At 47.9% G+C, this 16,708-nt stretch overlaps 2 protein-coding genes across 5 annotated transcripts in view; one reads left to right on the top strand and one right to left on the bottom strand.

The window, feature by feature from the left end:
• POLL (polymerase (DNA directed), lambda) overlaps window positions 1-318 on the bottom strand; it is an 8,376-nt gene extending 8,058 nt beyond the window's left edge. Inside the window, exon 1 of one of the 2 annotated variants that reach the window (XM_005878293.2) lies at window positions 157-318. The gene's annotated coding sequence lies outside the window, so the exon portion shown is untranslated. The remainder of the gene's footprint in view (window positions 1-156) is intronic. The other variant, XM_005878288.2, reaches the window with a different exon arrangement.
• Window positions 319-3,428: 3,110 nt separating this feature from the next.
• Window positions 3,429-16,517, top strand: DPCD (deleted in primary ciliary dyskinesia homolog (mouse)). 3 transcript variants are annotated; one of them, XM_014549437.1, is made up of 6 exons: window positions 3,599-3,654; window positions 7,138-7,188; window positions 9,575-9,699; window positions 10,047-10,180; window positions 15,680-15,782; window positions 16,203-16,517. In XM_014549437.1, the coding sequence occupies exons 4-6, from the start codon at window positions 10,056-10,058 to the stop codon at window positions 16,305-16,307; spliced, it is 333 nt and encodes a 110-aa protein (XP_014404923.1). In that variant the 5' UTR covers window positions 3,599-3,654; window positions 7,138-7,188; window positions 9,575-9,699; window positions 10,047-10,055; the 3' UTR covers window positions 16,308-16,517. The 3 variants fall into 3 exon arrangements, with proteins under 3 accessions (XP_005878347.1, XP_005878348.1, XP_014404923.1); XM_005878285.2 differs by lacking the exon at window positions 7,138-7,188 and having other exon boundaries at window positions 3,429-3,654; XM_005878286.2 differs by lacking the exons at window positions 7,138-7,188; window positions 9,575-9,699 and having other exon boundaries at window positions 3,562-3,654.
• The last annotated feature ends 191 nt before the right edge of the window (window positions 16,518-16,708 follow it).

Raw genomic sequence — 16,708 nt, 5'->3', positions numbered from 1 at the left:
GCTCGCGACGATCCCAGCTGGAGGCCACAGGAGGGGAGACTTGTCCGGATCCTGCCCGGAGGGCCCCCGCCCCACCCCCTGGATTCGGTCCGGGGCAGGTCCACCTCAGGCCCGGCAAGCCACCCAGGGGTCGAGCAAGAGTAAACTACTACTTACTTAGCAGGGCAGCCAATGAGAGCGGATGGAGGGAGGGTGGGGGAGGGGGAAGGAAAATGACCAGAACAATTTCCGGGTCATCCGGAAGTGACCCGGGGCGGGCCGGTCGTCATGGTAGCGGTCGGACGCACGGCTCGGCGGAGGGAAGATGGCGGTGACAGGCTGCCTCCGCGCTCGCGCCTCGGGAAGGGCCTCAGCGCCTGGGGCGCAGAGCCGCAAGCGTCGCGGCCACCACCCGAGCCAGGTCCTGCATTTGCAGATGCGGAAACTGAGGCCCAGAGAGGTGACGTAACTGGAACACGCATCTCTGGACACCCCCTGGTGGCCTGTAGACCACCTCGCTCCGCTCGGAGTGGTGTTACTAATAAATAACACATAATTCCTTTCACATTCATGATGGCATTTGCTCCGCACCGCTGTCCGGAAAGGCTGTTAATTTTTCACCCCATTTTACAGAAGAGGAAACGATCCAAGAAGGTTTTAGACTAGTCCCAGATCCCCAACCAGACGGTACAACTGACCCGGGATCCCATGAACCTCAGTCTTGGGGTTCTATTGCTGAAGGCAGCCTGGTGCCTGGGAAGGGCGGGAGACCTGGGTTCTAGTTACGATTCTGCCGTTAAATCACCGGGCTCTCTAGTTGTTCTCTGTACTTGTCTGGACCTCAATTTCCTCATCGGTAAAATGAGCTGGATGGGCTCCCTCTTATCTCTGAGGTGCTTTCCAGTTGTAAAGTTGTTTGTAAGTGAACCTCTAAATGTTCCTTGAGTCTTTAGGGGAGACAGCAAGGGCCTGGGGCTGTTCCGGGAAGAGATGGGCACAGGTGTATGGAATCCTGACTTCCACTCTAGGATTGGCCAGTGCAGGCCCTCCTTGAACTTCAAGGTCCCTTCCTGGACCCACTTGGTAGCCAGAATGAATTAGGTCTAAATTTCTGTAGCTTTTAGGTTACCAACTGGGGACTCACAGCCACAGGCAGAGGCCAATCAGGGAAGCATGGAAATTAAAATCAGCTGCTCATTTGCTTGTTATAAACACGGCATTTAGGGAGGCTTTACTGTGTGCCAAGGTGTGTCCTGCGAGCAGATAGAAAAAGACAACATCGAGCCCACCACCCGGGCATGTGCCCTGACCAGGAATCGAACCAGTGACCTCTTGCCACACCACTCACAGATATTTTTTAATAAAATATCATATCAATATACTTAAAAAATTTTATATCAACATACATATATACATACCTATATAATTTCATTCTGTGTTAGAATGAAGTATAAATAAATATTTAAAAAACCTTTGGGTAAAGAAGGATATTCTAAGTACAACTTATGAGTAGTAACCACAAAGGAAAAATAGTTGACTGTATAACAATTAAGCACTTTTGTTTGGGGAAATTCACTTTAAACAAAGTTAAAAGGCAATTGAAACAATATTTGCAGCCTGTATGACACGTGGCTAATATATATGGCACATGGTTAATATTTACAAAGCTCAATTAGATTAGTAAGAAAAAGATGAGTACCTAAGTAAAATAGGCTAAGGCCTAAACAGGTAATTCACTAGAAAATGACCAGCAAACCCATGGAATGGTGTCAACCTTAAAAATATCTGAAGCCATACAAATTATCCTAGGATGGTTATTAGAGCATGGACTTAGGCTTCAAGTGTGTTTAAGCCTGGACCCATCATGTCCTAGCTTTATGACCTTGGACAAGTTGTATGACCTTTAAGCCTCAATTTTTCTCATTTGTGAAATACAGGTAATGGGGGCCCATAGGATTATTAAATGATAATTAAATGCAAACAAAAAACAAAGTAGCTGGCCAGTACTAAGCACTGCATCCTGCCTGGACTGAAGATTGGACTCCAGGCCAGACACCCTCAGCTACTCACAGGCAACACCTTGTATCACTCCTAACAGAAAAACTCCTTCCAGCTCTCTGAGCCATCTAAATGATTACGGATGGTGTGACCTAGGGGCCTGCTGAAAGACATGCAAATTTGGGGGGTGAGTTTCCCCAGAATATATCATATTAGGAACAACTCTAAAGAACAATGTCCCAGAGGAGTAAATTGAACAGGAAAAAAGGCTTGGTAGATAGGCTACAATTGCAAATTTTGGCTAATACTTTGGTTAAGGGCCTTGGGGCTCTTATTCATCAAATGTATGTTGGACCTGCCTACTGGGCATTAGTCCTCTGAGGAGCCTACTAGTCTCACTGAGGAGCCTACCCATATCCACTTACCAATCTGTAAATATAGGGGAAAGGCAGAGCCACTTTTACAAAAATGCTATGATTACACCACATTGATGGAAGAGACAGGCTAGCACACTCCCTTGGGTTCTTTCATTCTTTCAATGAAAGATGAATCACTGTTCACCCATTCTTTCAATCAATATTGAGCTGAGCTCCTTCTATATGCCAGGTACTATGCTTGGTACTAGGGAAGCCATAGGCAGGGGGGATAAACCCATCTTATCTAGTAGAAGACACAGGCAGTAGTAATTCACACAGAGGTAAAATCATAACCAAGGTAAATGCTATGGAGAAAACACACGGGGCCCTACCTGGTTTGGCTCAGTGGATAGAGCATCGGCCTGCAGACTGAAGGGTCCCTGGTTTGATTCCAGTCAAGGGCACATGCCCGGGTTGCAGGCTTGATCTTCAGTAGGGGATGTGCAGGAGGCAGCCGATCAGTGATTCTCATCATTGATGTTTCTATCTTTCTCTCCCTCTCCTTTCCTCTCTGAAATCAATAAAAAAGTTTTGTTTTTTTTTTAAAAAAAGGAAACACATGGGGACTAACATTGTGTGGCTGTGTGATAGGAATGGCCTAGAGGTGTGCAGAAGGCAAAATGATGGCATGGTTAGAAGGAGTACTTAGTTGGGAAACCCACTTTAATATCCCGAGAATATAAGCTGGGTTTTAGAAACTGGGGAGAGAAAGATAAACATGATATCATTCCTGGGGAGGTAGAGGCTTTTAAACATATCATACCATATGGTAAATTCTCCACTAAGGATATAAATAAAGCATTAGAAAGGCACAAACAGGGAAGCAAATTTTGCCAAGGTGGCCGGGGTGATAGTTTAGGAAGACTTCCCAGTGGAAGTGATATTTGAGCTGGGTTTTGAAGAGCAAGGAGAAGCTTAACAGATGGAGAGACGTATGGAGCTATTGCTGGTAGAGGAACAGGAGAGCAAAGATAGATCGAGAGAAATCTTCAGAAAGGAAGAGAGTCCCAGGACATACTATCTTAAAGTAATGATGGGCGATGTTTGGCAATGAGTGGGAGGCCCTGGGAGGGCTTCTCAATAAGCCCAAGGCTGTGGTGTCTCCCAGGGAGACCCCTGATCTGTAAGGGGCAAGGCAAGGGGAGGCTTGGGAGTAAAGCACTCTCTGCTTCATGCTTAGGGAGAAGGAAGGTGCACTATTTGTTCCCAGACGGGAAGGAAATGGCCGAAGAATATGATGAGAAGACAAGTGAACTGCTTGGTAAGTGACAGGGTCTCCCAGCAGGCCCTTCGGGACACTTGGGATGACCTAAGCACACACCTCGCCTGAGGCTTGAGGGAGGAGCCCTGCACCAAATGTGGGAGCCAGGGGAGACCGAGGCCTTTGAAGCAAGATTGTCCCTGAGAAGAATCTGAGGTCAGGGCTGGACACCGGAGGTGGAGTGGGAGTTCGTTTGACCATTCAACCCAAAACAAATTAGAGAGTGAGTCGTTTTTCCAAGGTGGGAATGGGGATGTGGAGAATCTGTTGGGAAAAAACTTTAGAGAAGGTGCAACTGGAAGTGAACCTTGTAGGCTGAATAGTGGAAAGGGCACGTTTTCACTACAGTTTTTTGTGGGGTTTTTTTGTTTGTTTTTTGCTTGTTTTTTTGAAGCCACGCTAGAAACAAGCAAGTATCAGAGGCAGCAGCTTCTGACTTTGCCTCAGAGTTAGCACTATTAAATATGACAGTTATCTTGGAGAATGAATCAAAGGGATAGGGGGTAGAAATGGTAATTTGTAGCATTGTACCTTGTGTTTCTGCAGCTCTTTTCCTTTAAGAATAGGCTCGTGAATAGAGGCTCCAGCCTGGATTTCTGGGAATTATTTGATTTGTCCATTCATTGTTCCCAGATCTGTACATCAGCATTAACTCACTTCCCAGAGCTAGGTGGCTGGTTCTTTGACCCAGGGCCTGAGGCTGTCAGCAATGGGAGTTAGTCTCTTTATTAAGTTCTACCTGAACTGCTAAGACCAATGATGGAATCATGGACTGGGTTATTTTCTTGTCATTATTCTTGACTTTAATTTCTTCCTGGGACTGATCGACAGGTAGTATTGGTGAGGGAATTTCTTTTTCCCTTGTTCTGACAGCTCATAAATGTCCAGAACCGACAATACAGATTACACTGGTTTGCATTCTCTTAGTCTCCAGTCTTAAAATGTGTGTCCTGCGCATGTTCAGTCACAGAGTGAAGTGTTGATCTCTCCTTATTATGAGCTGCTTGGGCTCTAGTCCCAATTGGTTTAGTCTGGTGCTATTAAAAATCTTGATGTGTTTAGCATATGACACTGATTTGGTGGAAACCAATACAGTAGTAATATCCTCACAATGCATTGTAATTTATAGCACTCCCAGGGGGTGACAGCCTTGGAATGCCTAACGGGGCGAGCTTATGAAAGCAGAGGTCACGTGGGCTAACCACCACCATCACCAGGCCAGAGACTAGTTGCAGCTCCTCTCCCCCAGCCCCCAGCGTCACCCCTCTTCTCCATACAGAGCAAATCAAACAGCTATAGCTGCTGTGGCTGTAAAAACAAACAAACAAAAAAACCCAGGCCTTTTAGTTGTGCTTGCACATGAAATTAAAATGAAAAAAAAAAAAGTCCAGGTTTTTTCATTGGTAGCATCCTACATTAACCTGCCACTTCTCTTGGAAAGTAGAGGATAGACAGTGGCCTCCAAATTCCTTTTTCTTAAAAGTAGAAATGGAGGTTCATCAGAGAACATTGTTTGGCTAAAGTTTACCTAATAATGACATTAATACCATAACTTCTATTGGGTACCACGCTAAGTGCTTCGTGTGAATTATCTCGTGTAATCATCCCCATTACAGCCCAATGAGGTAGGCACCGTTGTCCTCATTATACAGTTAAAAAGGGGGTGGGGGAGTTGCAAGAGGTTAAGCACCTTGTTGAAAATCACGTAGCTGATTAACTTCTGAGCTAGGATTTAAACCAGGTCTGCCTGATTAAGAGCCAATGCTTTAGTTCTCAACAACATACTGTTGGGAGTGAGAATATTTAATCCTGTTTTGTTTTCTTCTTACTAAATTTTGCTCTCCTCAGAATAACCTGAGGAGGGGCTGGTGGGAACAGGACAGAGATGGGCAGAGAGAACCCCGGGCCCTATGAGCAGCTGATCCTTTACTTACCCATCTCTAACTACCCCCACCCCACCCTCACCCTCACCAGCTACCCTTGCAAAATACTGTTCATTGTTAACTTTAAAATATATATTTTTTTATTGATTTCAGAGAGGAAGGGAGAGGGAGAGAAAGAGATAGAAATATCAATGATGAGAATCATTGATCGGCTGCCTCCTGCACGCCCCCTACTGGGGATTGAGCCTGCAACCGGGCATGTGCCCTTGACCAGAATCAAACCTGGGACCCTTCAGTCTGCAGGCTGATGCTCTACCCACTGAGCCAGACCAGGGGGCTCATTATTAACTTTTAAATATAAATACTCCCAGGGCCTGAGCTGACTTTTACTTGTGCATTCTATGAAGTAGAATATGGACAGGGTTTTTGTGGCCGTAAATGGGAATAGTTTCCATTTTTCAAGCTAATTATATATATTTGATAATTGGCCAAAGTGGTTTCCTGTTAGAAAAACCCAGAAAGTAATTTACAGAGGAAGACTTGCCAATGGTGCATCCGTCTAGGACAGAGTTCTTCCAGTTGGTGTTAATAAGCATAGTAGTGTCATATTTTTTCTACCCTGTCCATGCTATTCATTCCTACCCCCACAGTGAATGCTGTATGTATTCATAGAGGAAAAAACTGAAGGGCCCCATAACAATGATCGGAACATCAAACCAGCCCCAGAAGAACACAGCATGTCCAGGGGGGCAGAGGCTGAAGGGCAGGCCGTCTCCCAACGATTACATTCGGATTACCGGCCTAATCTGCTTTGGTATTTGACCGCCAGCCGAACCACCCCAGGCTGCGGTTGGAGGATATTGAGCACTTTCATTCCCAAGCACTTCACCAGCTTTATAAATGACCCACTCGATTCCCTTCAGCCTCCTCGGGGATGGGACGTGGCAGCTGTTTAATAGCCACACAGCAACGCTGCAGTGTTTTAGGGCAGAAAAGAAGAATCCTGCATCCAGTGTAAGCTGCAGGGAGTATTTGGAAGGGAGAATGTAATTACCCACATTGGAAATGGGCCAGGCGCGGCGCTTTGGGGGAAGAGGCCTTCAGGACCTCCACTTTCCAGCCCACCTGGAAGATGGGGCCTCCTTTCAGCCAGCAGCCGGGGACAGCAGCCTGCTTCCTGCTGACTTAGGAGAAGCCCCCAGGCGCTGCTTCCTTCATAGATTCCCCATCAGACCCTTTGCAGGGTCATTGACAGTCTCCTTTCCAAGGACTGGCCCTGGCTCAGCCGGGAAGATCTGACAGCGTCCCAAGGAGCTGCCTTGCACACAACAGTTTGGGTTTAACATATAATCAAATCAGAGTGACAGCAGGTGGAAACAGTCGTCTGTTGCCGCAGGAGCTGTCCTTGAGTTCAGGAACAAAGATGACAAGAAAGACAGTGTGGATTTGCACGTGTGCACTCACGCCCACGTCCGTGGGGAAAAAATAACCAGGACTTTACCACAGTCATTTATTGAATCTTACAAGGGAATGAGTAGGGAGACTTTCTTCTGCATTCTAACAAAGAATTTAATCCCAAGATTTTTTATTTCTTTTTAAGAGATGAAACAGCCAAGGGTGCTAAATTCCTGTGACCTGAGTGGCTTTTAAGGTCAGTGGTAAAGAAATGAGTAGCTGATTTTCCTTCTCCTTCGTGTGCTCCTTGGGAAGGCTTCTGTGCAAAATCCTAGAGTCGGCATTGCTGCTCCTGGCCACACTGGTTCTCAAGCTTTAGGACATGTGATTTAACAAGGCCCATGATTGGAGGAGCACCTCACTTGTCCAGTCCCGGGAGTTAGGTACTCCTCATAAATTATATTTCAAGCAAGCAAAGCTTTTCCTTCAAAGGCTACAATATAAAAAGAGAAGTAGAGATACTTAAAAAAAATAGAAACCTTTTTAAATAGCATACAAGCTTATTGAACATTTATAGAATATAATTTAGCCTTTTATTAATGATTCAAATTCTGGACTTGGAGTTAGGGGACCTGAATTTTAGCTTTGGCTTTACAAGTTAGTTTATCTCTCTGAGCCTTGATAATTCCCCATACTCTGTCCCCTGGAGAGTGGTGGCAAGGGAAGAAACACTATTTCTCATTTTAAAGCCACAGGCATTGGACTAGCTGCTTTCTGAGGGAACCCCCACATTTAGATTTGTGATGACTGTATTTCATTATATAGTGATGCCCTCAGGGTCTAAGGGTGCTTATTTGCCCTCACTAAATGGTCCCATGTGCTTTGTAGTTCTGACACTGCCCCCTGAATGTGAGCTGTCCCCTCATGTGATTGCCAATGTGCCTGGGAAAACAATTCATTTCCTGCCCTATTCTACTTGTAGCATTTTATATACATAGTCTGAGTGAGAATGCAGGAGTGATCTTTCCTACAGAATAGAGTGAGGTGTGTAGGTCTCGTCACAAGAAGCTGCTGCTGGGAGGCATTTGTCACTTCTGAGTTTGTGACTGTGACAGAGGCCCCAGAAGGCTGGCTTCCAGTTAAGCGAGGTGCTGTATTACATGAGTAGATTTGAATATACTCCCGGTCACAGTCCATTCACTTAAAAGAGTAGAAGTATTTGTGAAAAAAAAAAATTGCCTATAAAGCATATTTCCAAGTTTTACTCTTCCATATTAATTTTCATTATAAACTTGGAAATGTGTTTCTAGGGAGAATTTTTGGCCCTAAGACATAATAAAATCATACTGCAGAATGCAGCAGACCTTGTAAAAGCACATATTCAAGGGAAAATTCTAATTTTACAGCACACTTTTGTGTGCAGCTTGCGTGCCTTACTTAGAGCAGTGAGGGTGTTTCGGTTTGGCACAGCTGCTCAAAAAGTCTCAAAGAAACTCACCGCTTCCCTGATTTGGAGAATCAGACTGTAGCTCTCGTCCCCCGGCCCAGAAAAAGCGGCTAACGAACAGCTGCAGCAGACGCCCTGGCCCTTTTTGAGTCGTTGAGCTCCTAACAACAGCTTTAGGAAGGCTGCTGGCCTTAAGCAGCACCTGGGCTGCCCAGGCTGGAGCACACCCCAATGCAGCAGGAAGGGAAAGGAACAGAGAAGCTGCAGCCCCAGAGGGCCCCCCTGCGGTGATGGGCTGCCCCATGACGCAGCCCTGGTGACACCGCTGAGTGGGGTCCCCAGCAGGGCTTTCCAGGTAATGTCCATTGAACTAATTTTTTCACTTACAATTTCCATAATGTATGTTCCTTACTTGAAGAAAAAAAAAAGCTTTATGCAAACGTCTGGCTTGTAAAACAAGGTAAAATAGAGATAGCTGTTTGCATTATAAAAGGATGATTCTGCTTCACAAAAAATTCACATTACATTTGGACTTCGTTTTTTTGTTAAATATATTTTTATTGATTTCAGAGAGGAAGGGAGAGTGAGAGTGAGATAGAAACGTCAGCGATGAGAGAGAACCATTGATCAGCTGCCTCCTGCACGCCCCCAACTGGGGATGGAGCCTGCAACCTGGGCATGTGCCCTGACTGGGAATCGAACTGTGACCTCCTGGTTCATAAGTCAACACTGTCCGGGCTACATTTGGATTTTTTGAATCATGAGACAAATCTGCCTCTCAGATTTCACCCTCTTAATTCATTTTTCCTTTGCACATTTTTAGAGAGAAAGAATGCATGTCAACTCACACATGTTGGGATCCAAATTTTCCCAATTACCAGTAGTTAAGCCTTTTCCTAACCCTCCCATCTTCCCCTTCTGGAAGCCACAACTGGGGTTTATCTCCATGTGGCTTCTTAAAGAGCTATGTTCCTTTTGTCTGGGCACTCATGATATGAATTTTATAGGTTGTCTAATGTTGAAATGCTCAACTGAGATTTCAGAGTCTGGGAGGTCCCTGCTCAAAAAGCCAGTGCAAAGGAGCCTGTAGCTCCCACTTTTATCCTGTTCCACCTACCTAGTGTGATGTTGATGATTCAGCAAAAAGCAGAGCCTCTTTCTTCCCCATAATTCCCTTGCTTCTTTCTCTCCCCAGTAAGAAAGTGGCGTGTAAAAAGTGCCCTGGGAGCCTTGGGCCAGTGGCAGATTGAGGTGGGAGAGCCAGCACCCCACGGAGCAGGGAACCTGGGGCCTGAACTCATCAAGGAAAGCAATGCCAATGTATGTTTATCTATCAGGTGTCTTTGGGAGGGGAGCTGAGTGGGGAGTGGGCTCCCAGCCCTTGAAGAAAGGGACCATGTCTTGTTCACCTCTTCATCTCCAGTGTGCCCACCTGGGCACAGTGCTCTAGAAATGTTTGCCCGAATGAATACCCAAAAGGTTTTTGACGTGGTCCTCCCAGGGCAAGGGCTTAAGGCCTGGCATGTCACAGTGATAGAAGCATCAGAGGGAGCTGAGAAGAGCTGAGGGTCTCCCATTGTGTCTGTAGGCAGAGATTTGTAGGGGGCGGGGGCCATCCCTTCCCACCCTCCTCAAGAACAGTCCTGGGGTTGGACTTCCTTCTGCAGCCCATCTTCATGCGCAAGGACACCAAGACGTGTTTCCAGTGGCGGATTCGAAACCTCCCCTACCCTAAGGATGTCTATAGTGTCTGTGTGGACCAGACGGAGCGCTGTGTTGTTGTCAGAACAACCAACAAAAAGTAAGCAGCGTGGTTGACAGTGGCCTGCCTATGTTTGAGCAGAGGGGGTGGGGTAGGGTTGGACCTGGGTTAGGGCTCAGACTGCTCCTTACCCTGGGGCGGGGAGGGCAGAGAAGCCTCTTTCTTCAGCTGAGGGAGGGAAGGAGGGAAGGAGGAGGGCTTCACTAAAACCCCAGTAGGCAATGAATGCGCAAGGGTTTCCTCTCTTCAGGACCAGCTGTGATAATGTCATCAGCTCCATCACGGCAGGGAAACTAAACAAGTGTCTGGTCCAATACCTGGCATATATTGGGGCTCAATAAATATTTTTTGCATGAATGAGGTGAGGGAATCACCTGGTTATTAACTTGTGATCTCAGGTGCTTCTGTTGTAAGGTTATTGTGACCTTGACCTCTGGATCCATGGGCTGGATCTAGTCCATTTTCTCAGTTGTATTTTTGAAGTTGTTGTCGGAGGCAGCAATTTCCGGTGTTTACCTATGCCGCCATCTTGGTTTCTTCCTAGTTCATTTTCTCAGATGTTGTGGTGCCAGCCCCCCCCCCCCTCGTATCCCTCAGGTCCACAGGCCCACAGGGAAGCAGCGTGGTTCCTGGGCTCCCCCAGTGCAGCCCTGGGTCCTGCCTATTTCTTTGGATCCCCCCAAACCCCCAGCCCATCACGTTGGCAGGGTTAAGGGGACAGGGAAGGGGTGGAGATGAATGAATTAATTTCAGGATTATTGCTGTACATGCAGCCAGTAGCCGCTGCAGTGGGCCTTGTCTATAAATATAAAGTCATAATAATAAGGGTTTGCGTTTATAAAGCACTTTGAAGCCCTCAGACAAAAGGCACTTTATTCCCGTTATTGTTCTCATCATTAACAGGAGTCAGTGCCTAAAGTGGAATTTAGCAATTTCAGACAACAGAGCAATTGCCTTTAGGAAAACAAACTCCATACTTCAGCAAGCATTCCCTGGCGTAGGAGGCCTCGGGTCCAAACTGGGAACAAAAGTGCTTCTGATAGCACTTGAATCTGCAGCCCAGCAGTTTGTGGAGCTGGCTGCTGCCTCCCTTTTGTCCCCCAGAGGTCACTGTCGAATACAGATATCGGGCGGAAATGTGATTACCAGGGAATGAGAGCAGAGAGGCTAGCTGGCTCACCAAAAAATTCATCCGAGGGCAGATCCTCTGGGTCCCCTCTCCTGTGCGTATGCAGCCGTAGGTGGCGCTGTTGGCCAGGAGCTCCATGGCTAGAGGCCCACTTCTGGGTTCAAGGAAGGGAGGACATTTTTGAACTGATGGGTGAGGCCAGGTGGAGTAGTGCCTCCAAAGGGGCGGGGCCAGGGATTGGAGGGAAGATGAGTTTGTCAGTGCTCACTTTGGAGCCAACACTAACCATTGGCTCCAGTGGCCCAGCCTGGCTCAGCCCAGCCTTCCTCAGGCCCCTCTGCTGGGAGGCAGGCGAGAGGGAGCGCTAAACCCTTAATCCTGAGCTTACTGGCATTTTCAACTTCTACCTGGAGTAGTAAAATACCCTATACCTTTTTTTACAACTAATTAAACAGAACTTAATGGCTGTTTCTTTGAGCAATGTTTAAACTTCTCAGAATACTTTCCTTAAAATCTGTTCTCTGATTATCATATCGTCTGGAGATTGGCAGGGTACATATTTTTATTCTTGTGTTATATGTTAACGATTATGTAAGTGTATCGGCAAAATCAGCTTAATAGGCTGACTTGCCAGAAGGTACATTTAGGCCTGGTCTCAATGCCCAGGCACCTGCAGATTCCACTGCACCAGGGCATTACTCTCTGATTTTACTTCTTCACTCACCGGGAGATTCTGTGCCTGCCCCAGTTCTAATATTCTGGAATGTGGTTACTAATGAAACTCAGGCTTCCTTTGTCCATACCTGCCTTGTCCCTGAAGAACTGGGCTGGCCACTTTTCTGGAAGGAATTGATTCCAGTGTATCATGTCCTTGGCCAGGTATTGGTGAGGGAAGGAAGAAAGTGCTTTTCCAGGACCCCAGTGCAGCACCGTCTGTTCCTGTTAAGGGAGTTTGTGCAGAAAGGTTCTTAGCCTAGAAGCTGGCAGCTGTAAGTGGAATGAGCCCGGGTGCTGGAATAGGAGGATGTCGGCTTAAATCTGGCCTCTGCCACGTATTAGTTGTAGTATTTGGGGCAAGGTTTCCTCATCCATCACAGGTGAATACTCATGCCTACCTCACAGATCAGAAAATTTGATGAAAACGTGTACGTACAAATGGCCAGCCTTAAGCAGGTCCTCAACAATTCTTTGGAAATTCGAATGTGAAGGGAATTTGGCTGATTTGACATCGGTGATACTAACACTGTAGAAAGTGTTAATAGACATTGCTAGAAAAAGGATTCTGTGCTCAAATATGTTTAGGAAACTCTGGAATAAACAACTTCTTCTTCAGTAGGACTTTTGAGAGCCTTTAGTATGTGAATGTATATTGAGACTCTCTAGGAGGGGCTACTATAGGCAGGGACGAACAGTGCCCAGAGCCTTGATGTGTAAGAAAGAAAGAAAGAAAGAAAGATTTGCCTACTGATTTTCTATGGACTGGACTGGCTGGAGGCTTCTCTTGACTGTTCTGACCAACCCTGCACACAGTTGTACAGGGTGCCTCCTGGAGGTGTGTGGCGCATGGCCCATGTGACTGTCCACAGTGGCCCTGTCCTCTAGTGTCTCTCTGAAGACCTGACCTGTGCCCTTTCTCAGTTCACTGCAAGGGCGAATGAGTGGGGAAAAGACTGGGAATGGGGAAGGTGACACAGTGGGAAGAGAGTGATGGGGTGTGGTAGGTCATTTCTGAAATAGCCAAAAAGGAGCTGTCCTTTTGGCACACATTGAAGAAAGTTGGCCTATTCCAGCCTGTTGGACTGGCACCTGCAGGCTTCAGATTTATCTAGGGCAGCTCCTTTATTTGAGGAGGAAGAAACCGAGGCTCAAAGTTAAATGGCCTGCCCTCCTGAGAGCCTTTGCTCCCACTTGTCTTTTGAACACTTTTGAGATTCAGAAAGAAAAACCACCATGTGTTAGAAAGAGTGCTGTGGAGACCTGCAGGGTGGCTGGATTCCTGGGGAGCCCACCTCCCATACCTGCCCCCTCCTTGGACAGGTGCAGGCAACTTCTACCAGGTCGTCTGTTACTTGGGAGTGAGAATGTGGAAAGATGGATGGGGGATTATCACTTGTTTTTAGATTGTCTCCCTTTACCAGTTTTGTGACTTGGGCCTCGGTTTCCTCTTCTGTAAAAGAGGATTAGAGAGGTAGTAACCACCCTGAGAGGGTTGTGTTGAGGAATCAGTGTGTAGAACAGTGCCTGGCACAGATTGAGTATTAATGTTACCTCTCAGTGTGTGGCTGAGACTGAGAACAATGAAGGGAGATGAAAATGGGGAGGAGTGTTGGGGCGTCTGCAAAAAGCCCAGGAACCACCTGCTATAAGAGTTTGACTTTGAACAGAAATACAGCATGGTCTCCTCAGGCAGCAGCACGGCCTTGTTTCTTCTTCATCCTTAAAATCCGGAGGCTTACAGCTCAAGGCCTGGGACACAGTTGATGCCTAAGAAATGTTTGCTGCCCGAGGCTGAGTATTTTGGCTTCTGCAGAAGTACAGTGGGTCTCTCTCTAGTCCAGGTGCTTGTGAGAAAGTCAAGTGCAGTTCCTCTGAAGGCAAACCCCAAGGCCAGGGAATGGGGGCGGGGGCTGCTCCTTGAGGAGAGATGCCCCATACTCCCCTGAACACCGCCCATCAGGAGCTTCTAAGGAAAATTGTTTAACTTCAACCAATAAACTAAACCTATTAGAACAGACTCAAAACAAAGCTGAGTCTCCAGGCCCACTGCTTCCAGTCCCTTCATCTCGTGGAAGATGGTGGGTATAGGACAGAGGCGGCAGCCACACACCTCAGGCTCCCTTAGACCTTGTTGCCATTGCCATGAGGCCAAGCTCCAGGATCCTTTACTATCCCAGTGCCCCAGCCTGGGGAGTGTGGCTTGAGAGTGCCCCTGTCCCACGGGCGGGTCCCGGTGCTGGTCTACAGGGCAAAGCCTTACACAGGCCCCGGGGGTTCGGCTGGGCTGCATGTGCCTGCGCTGCTTCTCTCCCAGTTGTTTCTGTGTATATTTGCAAGGAAGATGTTAACACTTCCTAACAAGCCTTTGTGTTCATCTAATCTTTGCTGTTTAACCTTTGACTCCCCCCTATTATCAGTGTCTGCCACCTTTGCTGGCCAGACCAAGGGCCCCAGGAAAAGACCTCAGCCCGGGCTGGCTAGGAAGAGGATGAGGCCGGCATTCCACTCCAGTTTGCAGGCAGATGGATCACCTTTCCCTGGGGCAGAGCTTTGGAAAATAAAGCAAGCCTATGGTGCCATTAGGACCTCCCAGCCCCCACTCCTTTTGAACTGTCAGCCTTTAAGTAAACATTCTTTTCCTGCCATGGGTCCCAGCACCTTGGTGGGGAGTGGGGAACCTGGGAGGAGAGGGGCCCTGAAGAGCCTCTGCTAAACTAAGGGATTTGGGCAGGGAGAGTGGGGCAGAAGTGCTACATTGATGTCAACTCTCTGAGTCCCCAGGGCATCAGGGCTTTTGAAGTGGACTCAAGGTAGCTGTCACCACAAGGACCAGGCTCCTCTGAAGTATTAAAAGCCCCATCCTCCCCAGGCCCCTCACTTGAGTGTGTTTGTACCTGCCTGCAGCGTTTCCCTTCCCAACCCACACATCCTGGCAGCAGCGGTGATGCTGTGCCTGGGTGACAGGTCTGGCAGCCACTGACCAGAGCCTAGCTGCACTTCCAAGGAAGATGCCAAAAGGGCCTATTGCTAGCAATGAGTAGGCCATTCTTTGTGCTCTGGTGTGATAAGCACCAGACCAGGAGCAAGGAACGTCAGTCCTGACTTGTGCCAGCAAAGTAGTCCAGGGCCCCAGAGATACAGCTTCCCTGATAGCTCGATGGTGTGTCCTGTCGGGGAGCGTTCTGTGATGTACTTCCCTCTCTGGCCTGCAAGTAGAGTCAGCTAATAAGGCCTGAAGAGACCCCAACAAAGGAAAAGGTAGCTGAGGTCTTCATTGGAAGCCCCATGTATATGGCAACTGTCAGCTTTGGGGGATCTCCCTAGATGTCTATTCTGTCCCTGGTTAGCGCACATGTCCCATTTTCTTGGGATCCAGAGGGCTGGCTTGCTCGAGCTATCTGCTTATCTGTCCTGGGTAGTCCTAAACCTCAAGTATGAGTCACTAATCCCTGGTTAGTCGAGGAATCATGACCAGTTCTGCTCTTCTGCTGGACTGGCCATAAGGCCTTTCATTCTTTTCTTTCCAAGGCCACTAAGCTCCAAAATACTGGTGTTCCAGGGGCTTCCTTTCTTCCTCTCTGGCTGTTGAAAGTGCGAGAGAACGTTGTAGAAGCTTAGCAGTACAGGGCCCGATGCCCAATTGTTGGAGTCACCTTGTTGGGTGTCCCCATGACCTCTTTTTGTCCCCACAGGTACTACAAGAAGTTCTCCATTACTGATCTGGACAGATACCAGCTACCTCTGGATGATTCTTTGCTGAGCTTTGCTTATGCCAACTGCACTCTGATCATTTCCGTAAGATTCACCCAGACACTTAGCCACTGCGTCAGGGAGGGCCTCCCTCCTTCCCTGCCCACTTCCCATTCCATAGGAGTCCCCGGCACTAGCCTCAACCCGTGGGGTGTACTAGCTGCAGAACAGGCCTCTCTGTGTCAGCATGGGGAGAGCAGGGTGGGGCCCAGGGAGGAATCTGACAGCTAGAAGAGGACAGGGGTGATGGGGAGGGATGGAAATCAGACTGGGGTTCTGGTTCAAGGCCTGCTCCTCCTTAGCCATGTGACTTTGAGCAAATCATTCAACCCTGTAGGCCTGTTTCCTCATCTTTGAACAAAGGGATCAAAAGGGGTCCTGAGTGTGTGTGTGAGTATGTGTGTGTGAAGTGGAGGGGAGGCGGAATGTGACGGAATGATGTCCTCTTTCTGGCCCCATCTATAGTACCAGAAGCCAAAGGAAGTCCTGGTGGCCGAGTCAGAGCTGCAGAAGGAGCTGAAGAAGGTGAAGATGGCCCACAGCAGCGATGGGGACTGTAAAACCCAGTAGTGGACCCTGAGCCTGCACCTCCGGCATGGAGGGTGAGTGAGCTCTCCTGTCACCTGTAAGACTCACAGCCTGGGCCTTTCCGGCACTGGGGCAGCCTCCTCTCTTCCAGCAGCTCTACAAGCTCTGTAAGAACTGGCCCCGGGGCACTCCTGGCCCCTGCATCATGGTGGACTCTCCTGAGTAAAGTTCTGAGTTACTGCGGGAACACTGCCCTCTTGTCCACTTCTGTCTGCTCCTATTCCCAGGGAAGGAGCTGGTGGCGACACTCCCTTCTCTATCTTAGGGACCTTCCACGGCCAAAGGGGTGGGTGGTCAATGAGAGGGTTTCCTGAAAAAAAGAAAACCTTTGTTCTTTGGGACACTGAGCCATGAGGCTGGTCTTACTCTTTCCCAGCATGTAC

Source organism: Myotis brandtii, unplaced genomic scaffold (genome assembly GCF_000412655.1).
Source record: "Myotis brandtii unplaced genomic scaffold, ASM41265v1 scaffold550, whole genome shotgun sequence".
Lineage (NCBI taxonomy): Eukaryota > Metazoa > Chordata > Mammalia > Chiroptera > Vespertilionidae > Myotis > Myotis brandtii.
This window is presented reverse-complemented; position numbering and strand designations above follow the sequence as displayed.

Bases quoted from the DNA above. Each gene is read 5' to 3' on its own strand.
- DPCD (XM_005878285.2), top strand. From the start codon at position 3,444: ATGAGTGGGAGGCCCTGGGAGGGCTTCTCAATAAGCCCAAGGCTGTGG. The intron at 3,655-9,574 runs GTAAGTGACAGG...TTCTCTCCCCAG, and splicing joins GAAGACAAGTGAACTGCTTG to TAAGAAAGTGGCGTGTAAAA. The intron at 15,783-16,202 runs GTAAGATTCACC...CCCCATCTATAG, and splicing joins ACTGCACTCTGATCATTTCC to TACCAGAAGCCAAAGGAAGT.